This window comes from Leptopilina boulardi, unplaced genomic scaffold (genome assembly GCF_019393585.1).
Source record: "Leptopilina boulardi isolate dan_hultmark-lab unplaced genomic scaffold, ZJU_Lbou_2.1 LbouV2_38, whole genome shotgun sequence".
Classification (NCBI taxonomy): Eukaryota; Metazoa; Arthropoda; class Insecta; order Hymenoptera; family Figitidae; genus Leptopilina; species Leptopilina boulardi.
This window is the reverse complement of record NW_026137951.1, coordinates 3,888,036-3,904,490: the sequence shown is the minus strand read 5'-3', so window position 1 is coordinate 3,904,490 and position 16,455 is coordinate 3,888,036. Positions and strand designations below refer to the sequence as shown.

The 16,455-nt window shown below is 22.0% G+C and overlaps 1 protein-coding gene and 1 long non-coding RNA gene across 14 annotated transcripts in view; one reads left to right on the top strand and one right to left on the bottom strand.

Moving 5' to 3' along the window:
* The window catches only part of LOC127288095 (tropomodulin), a 42,525-nt gene that overhangs the window by 17,494 nt on the left and 8,576 nt on the right, over nt 1-16,455 (bottom strand). For 6 of the 11 annotated variants that reach the window (XM_051315346.1, XM_051315347.1, XM_051315350.1 and 3 more), the window contains exons 1-3: nt 13,256-14,039; nt 400-552; nt 146-313 (exon numbers count right to left, since the gene is read on the bottom strand). In XM_051315346.1, coding sequence (XP_051171303.1) covers nt 146-313; nt 400-552; nt 13,256-13,432 — 498 coding nt within the window. In that variant the 5' untranslated portion in view covers nt 13,433-14,039. The other 5 variants (XM_051315355.1, XM_051315354.1, XM_051315353.1 and 2 more) reach the window with 5 other exon arrangements.
* Nucleotides 3,230-15,195, top strand: LOC127288098 (uncharacterized). 3 transcript variants are annotated; one of them, XR_007843987.1, is made up of 5 exons: nt 3,230-3,515; nt 5,093-5,255; nt 8,248-8,344; nt 14,037-14,439; nt 14,731-15,195. It is a non-coding gene; the product is annotated as an uncharacterized LOC127288098 (long non-coding RNA). The 3 variants fall into 3 exon arrangements; XR_007843986.1 differs by lacking the exon at nt 14,731-15,195 and adding an exon at nt 10,220-10,360 and having other exon boundaries at nt 14,037-14,174; XR_007843988.1 differs by lacking the exons at nt 14,037-14,439; nt 14,731-15,195 and adding exons at nt 10,220-10,360; nt 10,627-10,721.

The following is a 16,455-nucleotide window of genomic DNA, read 5'->3' as shown; positions in this document are numbered from 1 at the left end:
TAAAAAATATATTTCTTTAAAAATCGTTGACGAACTTTAGCATCGTTTTGTAAAATAAAGAAAAAATAGAATATTTTCTAAGAAGAAATTCCAAAATTTTAACTAATTTTAAAAATTTTACTAAAAATTTATCAAATGAACTCACTTTCTTCCCTCTGATGACTCCAGGTACGAAGGGTTTAAGTTCTGGAATATCTGGCGTTTCCAAGGCCTGTTTATTAATGTGTTCGATAAGTTTTTTTCGATTCAGCGGCCCCGTAGGACTTTTGTCACATTCGTAACTGCAGCGTTGAGAAGGTGGCATAAAACTATCCTGAAAAAAATATGACAAAATTAAGTGCTTTTTATAGCCTATTATAGGCAATTTTTTTTTTTTTTTTTTATTAATAATTTACTTACGTCAGGATCTACTTCTTTGGCAAGTATATTAATTTCCTCAGGTGTTAGCTGTGACAGCAATTCATCGACATCGACGTCGTCATATTCGCTCAAATCTTTTCCATACAGCTTTGCCGCTGTCGTCATGGTGGTTGTTTTTGTCGATGCGGATGTCTGAAAATTACACCAAGGTCGCTGATCAATAGAAGATCGTCTCGAACTTGAGGAATTTTTTCGCGAAGGCAATAAGCCCTGACGAGTTAATGAGGTTCTTCGAGACATTGTTTATCAGAAAAAAAAATAAATTTTCTTATTCCACTCGAGGTAACTATCAACAATATTAAATTGATCACAAGAAAATTGTACTTTTCTAAAACTAATAAAAAATCAAACACTAAATTTCGTTTTTAATATACTATTTTAAAATTGTTTAAAATTATTAACAAAAAATTATTCCCGATAATGACACTTAAACAAATCATATTAAACGGATCCTGCTGTTTAAGATCACGTTTAGAAATCAACTGAAGAGCAAGTGATCGATTGATATTTAAATTCGGCAAGCTTCCAATTCGGCTGATGCCCTTTAACCCGAATAATTTAGGATCGATTTTCATTGACAATTTGTCTACTATGCCAAATTGTAAATAAAAAAAAAATACAACTGTACTAGTATTTTTTAACACTATATTCTGATTCCAAAATAATTAAGTCAAATGAGATTATAATTCCTAAAAAAACATCCTTGAATAAATAAACTATATGACATCATCAACAATTAGAAACCTCACCCACTTTATACTCTCTCATTGAAACGTACGTACATCATTGACCTGTCGCGATAACGGCAGCGCCCTTTTGTCAACCATTTAATGCATAATAAAAGATGCATTTAGGTTATGAACGGTACAATTTTTTAATAACAAAATCTTTAAATCTAATTTTCTTACCATATTTGAATAAAATTATTAATAATTAATTACCATTAAAATTCACAAAACTCTTGAAAAATTATACTCCAAATGATAAAAAATGTCAAACGTTATAAAAATTATGTCTGACAGCTAGCGTATACATATACGACCAATACTGGACATTTTTCTGCGCAACTCTATTCACGCATGTCAATGATTCACCATTTTTAGCGGTAAATTTCAAATTTAATTTTTAATAATTATTACCAAACTAGTAATGATAAACATGTTTTTATATATTAAATTAATTTTTTTGTCTGCTTAAAAAAAATTTCTAAACTAAAGTTATTTATTACAAATTTGGTGCGTTTGTATAAACCTAAAATTATGAATTAGATTAATTAGTTATGAATTTTGTAGTATTATAATTTAAGGCCATGTGTACATTGTAAAAAGAACTTGGCATTTGTTTCCATTAAACTAATTATAGACTCGTTTAGTATATAAAAAGCAAGTTCAATCACCTTAGTTCACATTATAATATTATATATAATTGGTTTTGTTTTTTTTTAAATCAGAGTTGAGTAATAATTATTTAGCTTCTCAAAGACAATTTATTATTATTAATGTAACAAACAATAATTTTATTTAATAATTATTTTTGCATACCTTTAATAAAAAATTTATACAATTAGAGAATTGAATTAATTAATTAATTAATTAATTAATTAATTTTTTTATAATTTTTTTAGTTTTCAAAATTATTATATTTAAAATATATAATAATTTAATTTATACAGACATCAATTAAAATTGTTATTATAAAATGACTTTTAAATATCAAAAAAAAAAAAAAATTTCCATTCTTTGGAAAAATTTATTTATAACATATACTAATTTGAATGAATGTATTGAGAATATAAAATATTTGGCTTTGTATTATTTTAAATATATATAGCACGCGGAAGTAACTGAATGAAGACAAGAATTTTCTATATAGATAAAAATCTATATTATTATTCTCAAACAAAATTGTTTATTCTACAATAATTAAAATTTTTTTTTTAAATGTAATTTAAAAAAAATTTTCACAATAAAAAATATTCAATTACATTTACTATTGTAAAAATATATAAAACTTTTTTTTCCTGTTATAAAATGTAAATAATATATACAATATTTAAGAAAAACAAGAATAAAAGAAAAAAATTTGTATTAGGAAAACATGAGGGAGAAGATACTCTTGGGGAAATTCCCGCGTTGTGGCGCTGTCCTCCTGCTATCAGCGCCTATTTTAAAAAAGGGGGAAGGGGTAAACTTTATTATCGACCTATGTTGAATAAAAAAATAAATAAATATATAAAAATATATGATATTTTTTTTTTTTTTTTGCAATATATAACACGTAGTTTTTGATTAAAGATTCTGTTGTATTGCTATATAGCGGCGACAGAATCAGAAATAGCTGAGGCCTTCTCGCAGGCTGGCATCATCCCAACAGCCTATAATTGGACATCCCCGCGCCATAATTATTTATAGTGAGCACGAGCGCGGCCACTGGCCTTCTTGTGAACTAACTAGCCGGTAAGAGAGATCTGCCGCCCGTGACCTAGGCCCGCATTAATATTATCTAAACTTTCTTCCGAATAACCCCGCAATTCATCCATATTTGAAATTAAATATAAAATTTACTTAATTTTCATTAAATTTTTTATTTAAAAAACATCTTTTAATTGAAATTTTTATATTTATAATTTCAATATTTGACTCGAGTAGTTTTTTGCGCAAATTTCAAAAATTATCCAATCAGAGGAATTTTATTAAAATAATAAAATTGCCATTGGTGAATTTTGAAATTTGCGCTAAAATTTATCGATACTCGTTGTGATTTTGCATCGATCGTACAGGATCCTTTAATTAATAATTACCATCGAGCATTGATGTAAATAGTCAACATTTTTTACAGTGTGCTGTTAAAATAAATATTCAATCAATGACAAATTTGATTGAATTAATTATTGGATTTTTGTATATGGAAATATTGATTCTTTGACGTGAAAGATTTGTATATTTTTTACTATTTGTGACACTCAATGAGAAAAGGAACATAGTAAACAAATTTTAGGTTATGTTTGTTATTTTTGAAGTGAAAATATAACAATATACAAAATATGTCATGATGTTATAAAAAAAAGTTTTTTTTATCATTTAAAAGAAAGGTAGGTTTTAGAATTTAATTACCATATAAAAAGAATTGAACCCCAAGAAAAAGTACGTGGGTAGAAAAACTAAGAAATTATGCGCAATGAATCGTAAATGAATTTCTGGAGACAATCCTCGCCTTTATTAAAACTCTTTTTTATTTACTGCGTAAGTTCATTCACGCACAAAGACATCAAACTTCCGTTCATTAATATAAATTTATAAGAAATAGTTTATTTAAATTAGAAAAAAATAATTTTTGTTTTCAAAAAAAGATTTAAATTTTTTACACGCTTCCGTGTTTTGAAATATTTTCAAAAATTTTATATTCTAATATGTATGAATAAATTTACATCATATAATATTTAAATAAATTCTTCATACTCAATGTATATTGAAGTAGCTAAATAAGAATAATAGTACATTATTTGCACTTGCAATGAAAGAGTGTATAAATTTTCTCAGCAATTACGAATCTAGACAAAGTGAAAGGTTGACTGCTATAGCCACAAAGATTGCGGAAATAAGAATAAAAACTTAAAGAGACAGTGAATGTGGTTTTGACTGTGGACAATTTTTTTAAAAAATATTTTATCATCTAAACATTTAATCTTGTATTACAAAATCTAATTTTTTGTTATGTATGAAGTTATAATAATTGAAATCATTATACAACACAATGACATGTGAACAAGACAGGCAACGCCCTATGAAGAAAAGACTCTCATTCATTTTCTGTCTCTTTTTGCAAATATTTCTTTCTTTTTATTATTTATTTTTATTATTATTATAATCTTTTATTTATTAATTATTAATTAATTAATTAATTTTATTAATTATTAATATTATTTTTGTCCAGAAGAGTAAATATGTAATATCAATATTAATACTTTTTTATTAATTAATTAATAATAATATAATTAATAATGAATAAAATATTATTTTAACTTTAATGATTTATAAATATTTATACATACGTTTTTTTAAAATTGAAATATCTTATCCAAAAATGTATTTCTTTTTTTTAAAACGCACTTCACTATAAGATTACGTTTTAATTTGATAAAAAGCAAAAAGATTAAAAGCAAATTGCTCTAATCAGTTACAACGATTATGTGATAATTAAATTGATAATAATAGTCTTGTCAACTTATTAAATAAAAATAGTCTCCGCCCACACTGATCGCTAATTCGTCAATTAATTAATAAATATTCAATATACAACGTTCACGTGACAAAATTTATGATTGGTCACGCGACTTATTACTGTAATAAGAAAATTTATTTAAATATATATATAATTATATATTCTACAAATCAGTAATATTTATAAATTATTAATAAATTATTTTAATTTATTCATTAATGTAATTTATAATATTTATTAATAATATTTAAAAATATAAATATTTTGTAAATGATGTATAAATGTTTTTTTTTTTTAAATATAGTTAGGAAGAGAAATTGTCATAGACTTAATTAATATTAATATATTTATAATACGATTACAAAGTACTAAAACAATATAATCATTTATCTTAATTGAAATTTGCAATTTACTGATTGACGGTAAATTGGTTTTTGAAATGTGTAGGTAGTAATTGGAATTCGAGGTCAAAATGATTCTGTGTATACAGCGGCTTATTAGCAAATACAATATATCGTGTTGCTTTTTGTTGGTCACACATCCGCATTTTGCAAACTGATTTTTATTCTTCATTTTATATAGTCATCTAAAGTCATTATGAAGGTGACCAAAAGGTGAGCATAACAAACAAAAAAAAAGTAGAAATCTGAATAAAAATTGAATCTTCCTTTATTTCTATATATCTTTTCTTTTTTGAAAATAATTATAAATACAAGAAATTGAGGAAAAAACACGTTTTTCAAGTGGCGATAATAAAAAAAAGCATGATAGATTAGTTTTATAAAAAAAAATTATTTTTAAACTTATAACTTGGAAATAGTTGAAGAAAATCTTTCTCGAAAATAAAAAAGCTACATTGAGAAAAAATTTATTTGATTCAAATAATCGTTTACTTGACTATTATTAAATAAATATTTATTTGTATCAAATAATTATTATTTGAGATGATATTTGTTTCAAATACAGAAATTATTGGTTCAAGTAAATATTTATTTGATAATAAAGTAACCGATTATTTAAATCAAATAATATATATATATATATAATTCATATAAAAATCTCATATTATATACGAATATTTGATTTTTAATTATCAAAAATTTGACTAGTTAAAAATTTCAAAAACTAAGGTTTATTGCAGTTTTGAAAATAGAGCTTTAAGTATATTTAAACGTCTATACATAATTATAGTTATATTCGCGGTTAATGCGTCATGGCTATTATTATAAATTGACATTAAACGAGAATTTATGTGTTAAATGAAAAGGTCAAGCACCCTTTATACAAATCATCATTTTACATAATGCAGATCCTAACCTTTTTCAATGACTCACTGCGCTATTATTTTAATTTGTTTTTAAAATATTATATTGTCACATTAAATTTTTTAAAAATATTCATTAAATTCCATAAAATTATATTGTAAAAAATATTATTATTTGTGTAAATAATTTTTTTTTTTTTCTAAAAAAAGGATCTCGAAAATTTTTTTCTTTCCAAAACAAATTGTTCAATATGAAAAGTGTGGAAATTTACGCAACATCTAGAATAGAATGGATAGATCAATCGATCTGATATAAAATCCGGTCATGATAGATCCTGTTTTCATTATCATGATTGAAATCTCTATTCAAGAGTCTATTTAATTCTTTATTAGAAAAGAAAATACTAGAAATGAGAATTATTATAAAGGAATTGTAAATACAAATTTTTGTTTTATTTTCGAATGAAATTGAAATTAAAATAAAAATTATAACGAGAACAATAAACTTATTATCAGGAGAATTATTTGTACCTTGTTTTCTCCGTTTATGTTTATATTATATTTTAGAGAGCAAGCATTTATAATTTTATATTATGACATGCAATTTAATTTCACTTGCTGAACCATTTTATCATGTACCTATTAATATACTTTCATAATCATATATTGTGTCAAATAAATAAAATATTATAGCGTTCATTTTCAGTCAACTTTCAAGTTTAAAACTTTTGAGAAAATAGATTAAAAAAACTATTCATAATAAAATTGATATCTATATATACTTAAGAAAGTTTAATTTCCTTTGGCATTTAATTCAATTTTATTGAAAAAAAGTAGATTTATAATAATGTCGGTTTAATCACTATTTTCAATTTTTAATTTAATTTTAAATATTTCCTTTGGCATTTAAATTCAATTTTATTGAAAAAAAGTAGATTTATAATTTTATAATAATGCCGGTTTGATCGCTATTTTAAAATTTTAATTTAATTTTAAATATTTCCTTTGGCATTTAAATTCAATTTTATTGAAAAAAGCAGATTTATAATAATGTCGGTTTGATCACTATTTTCAATTTTTAATTTAATTTTAAATATTTCCTTTGGAATTTAAATTCAGAAAAAAGTAGATTTATAATAATGGAGAATATTTTTAATTTTTCTGCCATTATTCACAAATTTATAAATAAATATATTCTAAGAAAAAAACAAGAAATTACTGATTTTTTAATAAAAACAGTAGGAGTTGATGCAAATTATTTTCATAAAGATTTCCTATTTTTTTTTTTTTTTTTTTTTGAAATAAATTTATGTATAAGAATGTAAGCTATTTACTAAAAAAATCATTATATAATTATTTATATTTTACACACTGTTTTATTGTATTCATCACTCACGGCATATATAAAAGTAGCAATTCTATTTTTAATTTGATTAATTAATTACGCAATGCAGAAGAAACCGGAACAACTTAAGAAGCATAAAAAAAACGTGCGTTGTAAATATCACGTGCTTGTATCAACGATAGAATGATTTATTATAAATTTATAAAAATTATTTTTATTATTTTATTTATTGTTTTATTACAAAAATTTTATTCTAATAAACATATGTAAAATAAATTTTTTTTTATATATTCAATCGTCATGTAGGTAAATTTAATTCCTGAATACACTTTTCTGAAATAAATTTGAAAATTAACTTTTTACTGAAACATATTTTTCGATATAAAAATGCAAAATTTATTCTTTGATACAAATAAAAAAAAGTGTGGGAATCAATAGTAATTTTTCGATAAAAAACAATTGTTTATTCAAGCCTTGAATCAATTATGTTTTTTCCAAATTTTTTTTACGATATTTGATTAATTCAAAAAATATTTACTTGTATGAAATATTTAATAATACTAATAGTATGAAAATTATTATCACAATTTAATAATACTCCTATAAAAGAAAATTATCTGAATTTTTAAACACAACATAATAATTTTGTTAATTTATTTATTGTTTTTAATTTTTGTAATCCCGTTTATGTTAAATAAAAAAAATAATAAATGCCTTATATAATGCATAGAAGTTTTTCTCTAAACAATTTATTTTTCTACTAAAAATAATAAAAAGCATAATAAAAAGTAAAAAAAAAATGAAAGGTAATACAAATTTTGCTAAAATAGTCCTGTCTTTAATAAATATAATTTTAACGAAAATAATTTTACTTACAAAATAGAAAATTCTTAAATGTGTCTTTTTTGATGTTCACTATAGTCACTTATTTCAAAAAAAATAAAATTATTGTTATTGTATTATTTTTTCATTTTAATAATAACTATGTTTTTTTTAGGGAAAAAAAAAACAAAACCGGTAAAAATTATCATAGAACTGATAAAATATAATCTGAGGTGAAACCTATTAGAACGAATGCTACAAAACAACTGATTGTGAGTATATACATATTATGCTATGGAACTTGTTGAGAGTCAGTATTATAAAGAAGTGGTGGCACATCCAGAGATACTTAGAAGGCTTAGTGAATCCACATTCAAAAAAACTTTCACTCCATTTCGAGACATTATTCAACAAGTACTTTAAAAAAAAAATGAATTCTCACATTTCACAACAATCAACAATTTTCGATTATTTACAATTTTTTTGAAAATCTAATTTGAAATAGTCATATTTTTAAATAAATAATAATAATAATGAAAACAATAAAAAGTAAAAAATAATAATAATAATAGTAAAAAAAACATGCGATTTTATTAAAAGTATTTTCTGATATTTTTATAGTTAATATTTATTAAAAATTAAATATAATATTTTGTAATACAAAGTATAGTGAAACTATTTGAGCGTATCCTTTAAAGAACGTTCTCATGAAAAATGAGCAATGCATTAAATGGGAACTCACGACACGAAAGTGTATCGTGAACATCACATTCGCTACTTCTGAAGATGGAAACTAATCCAACGTTCTAATTCGTGTGAAGAAGGTCGCAAGTAACGAAAAAAAACCATAAAATTAGATATAATCCAAAGAAATTCACAAAGTCATTCACTTTGTATATTATAGAAAGTTATTGATAGTTAATACTATAAATTACTGATAATTTTTTATTCATAAATTTATAAATTTAAATTAACAAGAAATATATTAACATTAATTTTTAAACTGCTCTCTCTAAATTTGAATTGGAGAGAATTCGTTCACTATTTTCAATTAGTGATTTATATTAATTTTTAGTAAATTAATTAATTTAACTTTTAATTTTTAATTCATTAAAACTTTAGTAAAAAATATTATTAAATGAAATAGTAATATTTTACTACAAAATTTACTAAATAAATTTTTTACTAAAATTTTAGTAAAAAAATATTACTAATTCAAATAGTAATATTTTAATTTTAATAATATTTAATTTTACATTGGAAAAAAAATTTCTTTGATTAAAATAATCGGTTACTTGACTATAAATGAATATTTACTTGAACCAAATAATTTTTATTTAAATTAAATAAATTGTATTTGAACCAATAATTTCTGTATTTGGAACAAATACCATTTAATTGATTCAAATAAATCTTCGTGTAAATAAATAAATAATAATTATTTGATATAGGTAAATAAATATTTATTTGATAATAGTCAAGTAACCAATTATTTGAATCAAATAATTTTTTGTTTTCAGTGTGCTTTTTGATTTTTACTGTAGTAGAAATTTTCACTAATTTATTAATTAATTTATTTATTACTTTATTCAAAAATATTTAATCAAATAATGTTTTATTAAAAATTAGTAAAAAATTTCTATTAATTTTTAATCATTATTCACTAAAAATTTTGTGAAAAAAATATTACTTAATCAAATAGTACCTAATATTTTACTAAAAATTATTGATAGTTTCCACTCATTTTTAGTCATTTTTCACTAAACCTTTGTAAAAAAAAATATTTCTAAATAAATAGTAAAATTTTACTAAAAACTAGGAAAAATTTTTACTATTTTGAATTAGTGAACCAATTCTCACTACAAATTTAGAGAATAGAAAAAATCAGTTTATTTAAAAAAGAATTTAAATGTCAGTTTAAAATTTGGAAACAAAATTTATTGTTGTATTAGACAATTATTACTAGCAGATGGTAAAACAAAAATACCGTAAATGTTAGACAAATCAATTTTATCATAAAAATAACAATTATTCTTGAATTAATTTTTATTAAATATTTATAATTCTTGAATTATAAATAATTATTCTAATAAATTTTGTTGTTTAATGTTAATATTCAAATATATACAGGATTATATGTTTAATAGTGAAGATCATTGCCAAGATCAGTGAAGTTTCATGCTCCTATTGATATAGCAGAGGCTGTAATGTAATTATTCTCATCTCACATGTGTAATTGTATCATGTTATAGAGGTTTATCAACGCGTGGTTGAACATTCATTATCAGGTGAATTCACAATTATAGATTTAAAATTGCAATTCTAATTCTAATTTTATAATCAATTTTCTTAACAACTCACAATTTAACCGTTCATTTTTTTTTCTAAATTAATTAATATATTTTTTATTAATAGTTATTTATTTAATATATTAAATAAAAAAAAGAAAATTTCAATGTTTAAAATTAACTCCGGAAATTGTGTGATATAAAAAAAAATATATAAATTATTATCCATAATAATTATTTTTTTACAACAATTTCTAAATTTTCAGTTCTGGTGAGTGTTTACACAAAAGCACGCCAAGATTATAACGCGACTTGCAGTGGCCAATCACTTATTTCATATGAATCTGTCAAAATCTTTATCCACCTTTTCACCTAAATGTGAAAAGACGTTATTTACTGCCTGCGCAACTGTTCAGTCAAAATTTGTCATTCTCTGCTTTATATTTTATGTTACTACTTTCTTATGTGTCGTGAGAAATATGTCGAAAATTTGTTTTTAATCCCATATTCTACTTTACATTTCAAAAATCTTAAATATATCTCAAATAATAAAATTTTAATAAATATTAAATAATAAATTAATAAAAAAAAATTTTATTTTATGTTTCATTTATAACTGGAATATTTCGTCAAAAATCAAGTTTTCGTTTTTCTTAAAAAAAAAATGAGATGAAAATATTCGAATATTGTTTGAATTGTTATTTTAACAAGATGTTCAATTTTGACGAAAATTTATTGTCCGTTGATAATAATTTAGAATCAACATTCTAAAATTAAAAATAAATGCTTGGAGCCCATTTTAGAATATATATATATATATATATATATATATATATATATATATATATATATATATATATATATTATTTATAATAAAAATTATATATTTAATTAATTATATATTTATTTAATATTTTTATATTATTTAAATAGTATTTTCATAGTATTTATTATTTCTATTTTAATTTTGAATATTATAATTTATTATTATTATTATTATTATTATTATTATTAAATATCAATAATATAATTATTAATTATATAAGATAAAAGATAAATTTATTTCTTCATTTTACACTTTTTAAGTTTCACAATATATTCCTTTTCAATATTCCCTTATTTTTTAACAATTAAATTGTTTATAATATAAAATCCAAATAAGTAGTATATAATTTTGTTCAAAACTTGAAACGAGGAAAAAAGAAAAATTATTTAATTAAATTATTACTGAAGAACAGAAATCAAAATATAATCTATGTACAATTTTTCCTAATTAAATTTTCCCTTTTAAACAATTCTTTTTTAAAAGTTTCACTCATCAAGCAAAACCGGAAGTCTTTTTCGCACTTATACTATGACTCTGACGTTTTGCCATTTGGCAAACTAGATAAATGTCATTAATTGCTGTCAGTCTAATAAGAATTCGTCAAAAAAAAAAAGAAAAATCATAAAACATACATAATTTTTTTTACATTTTAAAAAAGTAAAATTTATAACGATAATAAAAATATTTTTTGATATATAACTTTGAGACAGTTATATTACCTACAGGAAAATTTACTTGCGTGTTTAAAAAAAAAAAAGAAAACGTATACATAAATAATAAAGAATGGCAATGAACTTGAATTAAGTAAATAAATAAATATTATGCACGTGAATCTATATACATCAGATAAAAAGTGTAATGAGGTAAAGAGAAATGGAAATGTTTTTTTGGCAAAAGTAAAAACAAAATGAGTTTTTCGCGTCATCAGACAGCGATATTATCATTTAACTAATTTTAAAATATCCCATTCGCAAATTGAATTTGTTTTTCATGATCCTTTGGCAAGGATCCTGAATTTCGAAAAATTTCCTCTATCATAAATATATTTTTAATATATTGCATAAATGATTGTAAATTAAAATTTTCATTATATTATACTGTTGAAAATTTAAAGTACATTAGAATTTATTTCGTTTTATATATTCAAAATAAACCAACACAAAATTTACTGAATCAAAATTTTGTAATTTCATTGATTATTCTATATATTTCAATTTTTTTTTTTTTTTTTTTTTTTGGCTTGTAAAATATTAACATATGCTCACATGAAAATAAATAAATATTGTACTTATTCGAAAGTGTATGCTTTCAAGGAAAATCAATATAAGCAGAATCAGAAAAAAAAACTTGGATTAAATACACGTGTTGACAGAAATATATATTTCTCCAGGGCCATCGTGCACGAATATAAAGTTTAGACGTCATACAATCTTCCCCTTCAAGAAAATATACTTTCTTTAAAGCAACCTGTAATTTAACTATGTGCCCATTGAACTTACAAATTGTTTACAAATTCAAAAATGTAAAGAAAAAATTTTTTTTTATAGAAAACAAAAAAAGATTCCATAAAATTTTTGTATGATTTTATCTTTCCAAGTTTTTTTTTTTTTTTTGATTATTGGATTTGAAAAAATTATAATATGAAAACCCGGAAAAATTGAATTAATCGCAGGACAAAGCGCATTTTTCTCTTCATCTTTTATATAAAAGAGAGATATTAGAGAATTGAAGCCAACGAGGTGCAAATATCTGTACGTGACGCGGAAAGGCTGATTTCGAGAGAAAAACTTTTGGCACGGCAAATAAATTTGAAACTACGTAATTCAACCTCCGCTTTCAAAACCAGACACTATACGAGTCGATGAATCATTTAAGATTGCACAAAAAAAAAAAATTTTTTTTCTAAAAACAAAAAAAAATCTAGGATTATTCAAGGGCCCATCAATTTTCTTTAAATCCCTAAGACGATTGTCAAAATATTTTTAAATCGATTTTCATTTCTAAACTATTCAAATTTTATTTTTAAATTTCGTTTCAAAGATTTCTTTTACTTATTTTATTAGTCTCACCTCATTTTTTTTATTTTTATCATTTTCATTATCATCACCCCAACTGTCATCATTTGTACTATTTGGATCATATCTTCTTGTAGTCTTTGTGGTTGTTGTTTTTCTTGTTGTTTTCCTTGTAACTGAAGTTATATCATGTGGTGATTCCCAATCTTGAAAAACTTCCGTAGTTGCCATTTTTTAATTTTTGCACTTACACTTTGAAAAAAAAAACTCAAGAAAACTGCACGCGTGGTTTTCACTTTGCAGTGAGAAATTCTTCTTTGAGGAATGCTCCCACAGATGAATCGTATTTCACCGCAACGTTTATTTATATCAACTTCAAAATCCTTGAAACGTGGAGAATTTTTTTTTTCGTTTTCCAAAAAAAAAATCTAATTTTATTATAATAAATTTGCTATAATTTCTCTTCTCTTTTTTTTTTAATGAAAGAGTTTGTTTATCTTAAAAAGCGCATCAGGATAAGTTGTCTTGTCATCATCGTCTCCATCCATGTTGAAAAATATTATCATAAAAAAGAAGAAATCAAAGGGTTTTTCTTCATATTTATTAAATTCGTGACGTCTTTATTTTTAATGCACAATATTTTGCGACACATAGATTTTGTTTACTTTTACGAAATAAAAAACACTATTCTTGAAAAAAATCGAATTAGCAAAAATATGAATTAAATTTTTTTAAAAATATTTTGAGGTGAATTAATTCTTCTTCCTCTTCTTTCTAGAATAATTGAATTAATAATTTGAAAAATTTGTTTTTAACGGTATTTTTTTTTTTGTAGATATTATCCAGAGCACAACACAATCGGATTCGTATTTTTTTTTTGTTATCGTTTCGGAATAATATGCGATATGTGAGATGGATCTCACAAGACTGAAGTTGGAAAGCACGTCACCCTCAAAGCTTAACCGGCGTCCACCATCGTCCCACCGATCCAATTCCAGAAATACGAAGGAATACGAATATAATATTAGGACAACGTTTGAAAATGACGATGCGCGCAAAGAAGCAATATAGTTGCATTTCCTCAAAGATGCGCTTCGTGGGTCATCATCAATGCAACTCTTGTTTTCCATCCAGCAAATATAACATAAAGAGAGCCTCTCTCTCTTTTTCTTTTCTATTCCTATACACGCAGCCTCATTTCTTTTTTGCAATTAAAAAATTTTACCCAAAAATACATTGTAAATAGACTTTTTTCTAAAAGCATCAAAATAATAATTAAAAAAATTAAAATTAATCATTAAAAATAATTGTTTAAACAATTTTTTCAAAAATAATAATTAAATTATTCAAATTTTTTTTTAAAACTATTTTGTAGCATCAATGAAAATAAATTCTATTCTATTCAATGGAAAAAAAAAATTATTCAAATTTTTGTTTTGAATTTAAAAAAAAAAATAATTGCCCAAAATCATAAAAATTTGTTTGAATCGAACTAAAGAAAAAAAAATCTAATTTTTTTCTTTTTTCAGATTTTTTGATGACTTCAATTTTTAATCTTATTTGTTCTTGCAAAAAGTAACATGTAAAATTTCTTGGTACATCTTCTCGTTCATCTTCTTGACGATGAGGAAAAAGCACCGCCTGCGCAAATCAGCTGTCCATTGTCAGTAGAAAAAAATCCGTTTAGTCAGACATCCATCAAATAAGTGAGCGAATCGTTTTTATTCCTATAATATGATGAATGTTAGTCCAATATCACTCGTTGAAATCTCCAATTTAAACATTTTTCAAGTAATCGATAATCTTTTTTTTTTTTTTTAATTAACAGAGAATCATATTTTTCTATAATTTTAATAATAATAAATAATAAATAATAATAATAATAATAATAATAATAATAATAAGTAATAAATGATAATAATAATAAATAATAAAATAATAAAAAATAATTGATAATTAGATAGATAGATAGATAGATAGATTTATTCTCTTAATTATACACTTTTAAGTTTTACAATATAATTCTCCCCATCAATTTCCTTTATTTATAACAATTCAATTGTTTTAATATAAAGTCCAAATAAATACTATATTATAATTGATAATTATTTACAATTAATTGTTTGTAATAATAAACTTTCTAAATTTGAATTAGTGAAAATTTCTACTAATTTGTATTCCTTTTTTATAAAAACTAAAGTAAGAAGAATATTATTAAATCAAATAGTTATATTTTACTAAAAAAAAAAAAAATTCCTACTAATTTGTAAATATTATTAAATAAAAATTTAATTAAAAAAATATTATTTGATCAAATATTAATGTTTTATTAAAAAGTAGTGAAAATTTCTATTAATTTTTGGTCATTTTTTCATAAAAACTTTTTTTTATCAGAACAAAAATATTTCTAAATTAAATAATAATATTTTACTGAAAAAAATGTCTATACTAATTTGTAGTCATTATTCACTCAAACTTTAGTTTAAAAAAATATTAATAACAAAAATCAAATAGTAATATTTTACTAAAAATTATGTAGTAAAAATTTCAACTAATTTTTTAACATTTTTTATAAAAACTCTAGTTAAAAAAATATTACTAAATAAAAATAGTAATATGAAAAAATGTACTATAAATTTTTTTTACTAAAAATTAGTAAAAATGTCTATTAATTTGTAGTCATTATTCTCTAAAATTTTAGTAAAAATATTACTTAATCAAATAGTAATATTTTACTAAAAATTAGTGAAAATTTATACTAGTTTTGAATTAGTGAAAGAAATTTAAATAATTCAAAAGAGAGAGAAAATAAGTATAATAATATATAAATAATACCTAATTGAAAAAAAATTATTGTATATACCTATGCTTTCTAAATCTGAATTAGTAAAAATTTTAACTAATTTGAATTATTGACTCATTTATTGTTTTTGAATTAGTAAAATTCAATTAACTAATTAATCATCAAAAAAAAAAAAAAAATTTACTATCGAATTAGTAAAATTTAACTAATTCGTAAGCAATAAGTAAGTCACTTATTCAAATTAATTAAAATTTGTACTAATTCAAATTTAGAGAGAGCCTTTTATTTTGTTTTAAATAAAATATTGTTATAATATGGAAATAAATAAATATTGTTTGGAATTAATTAATTAATAAATTAAAATTCTATTTGTGGTTAATAGAAATTTGTTTAAAAGATAAATTAAAGATTAATATTTATTAGTTTTATATTAATAACGTAATTTACTATA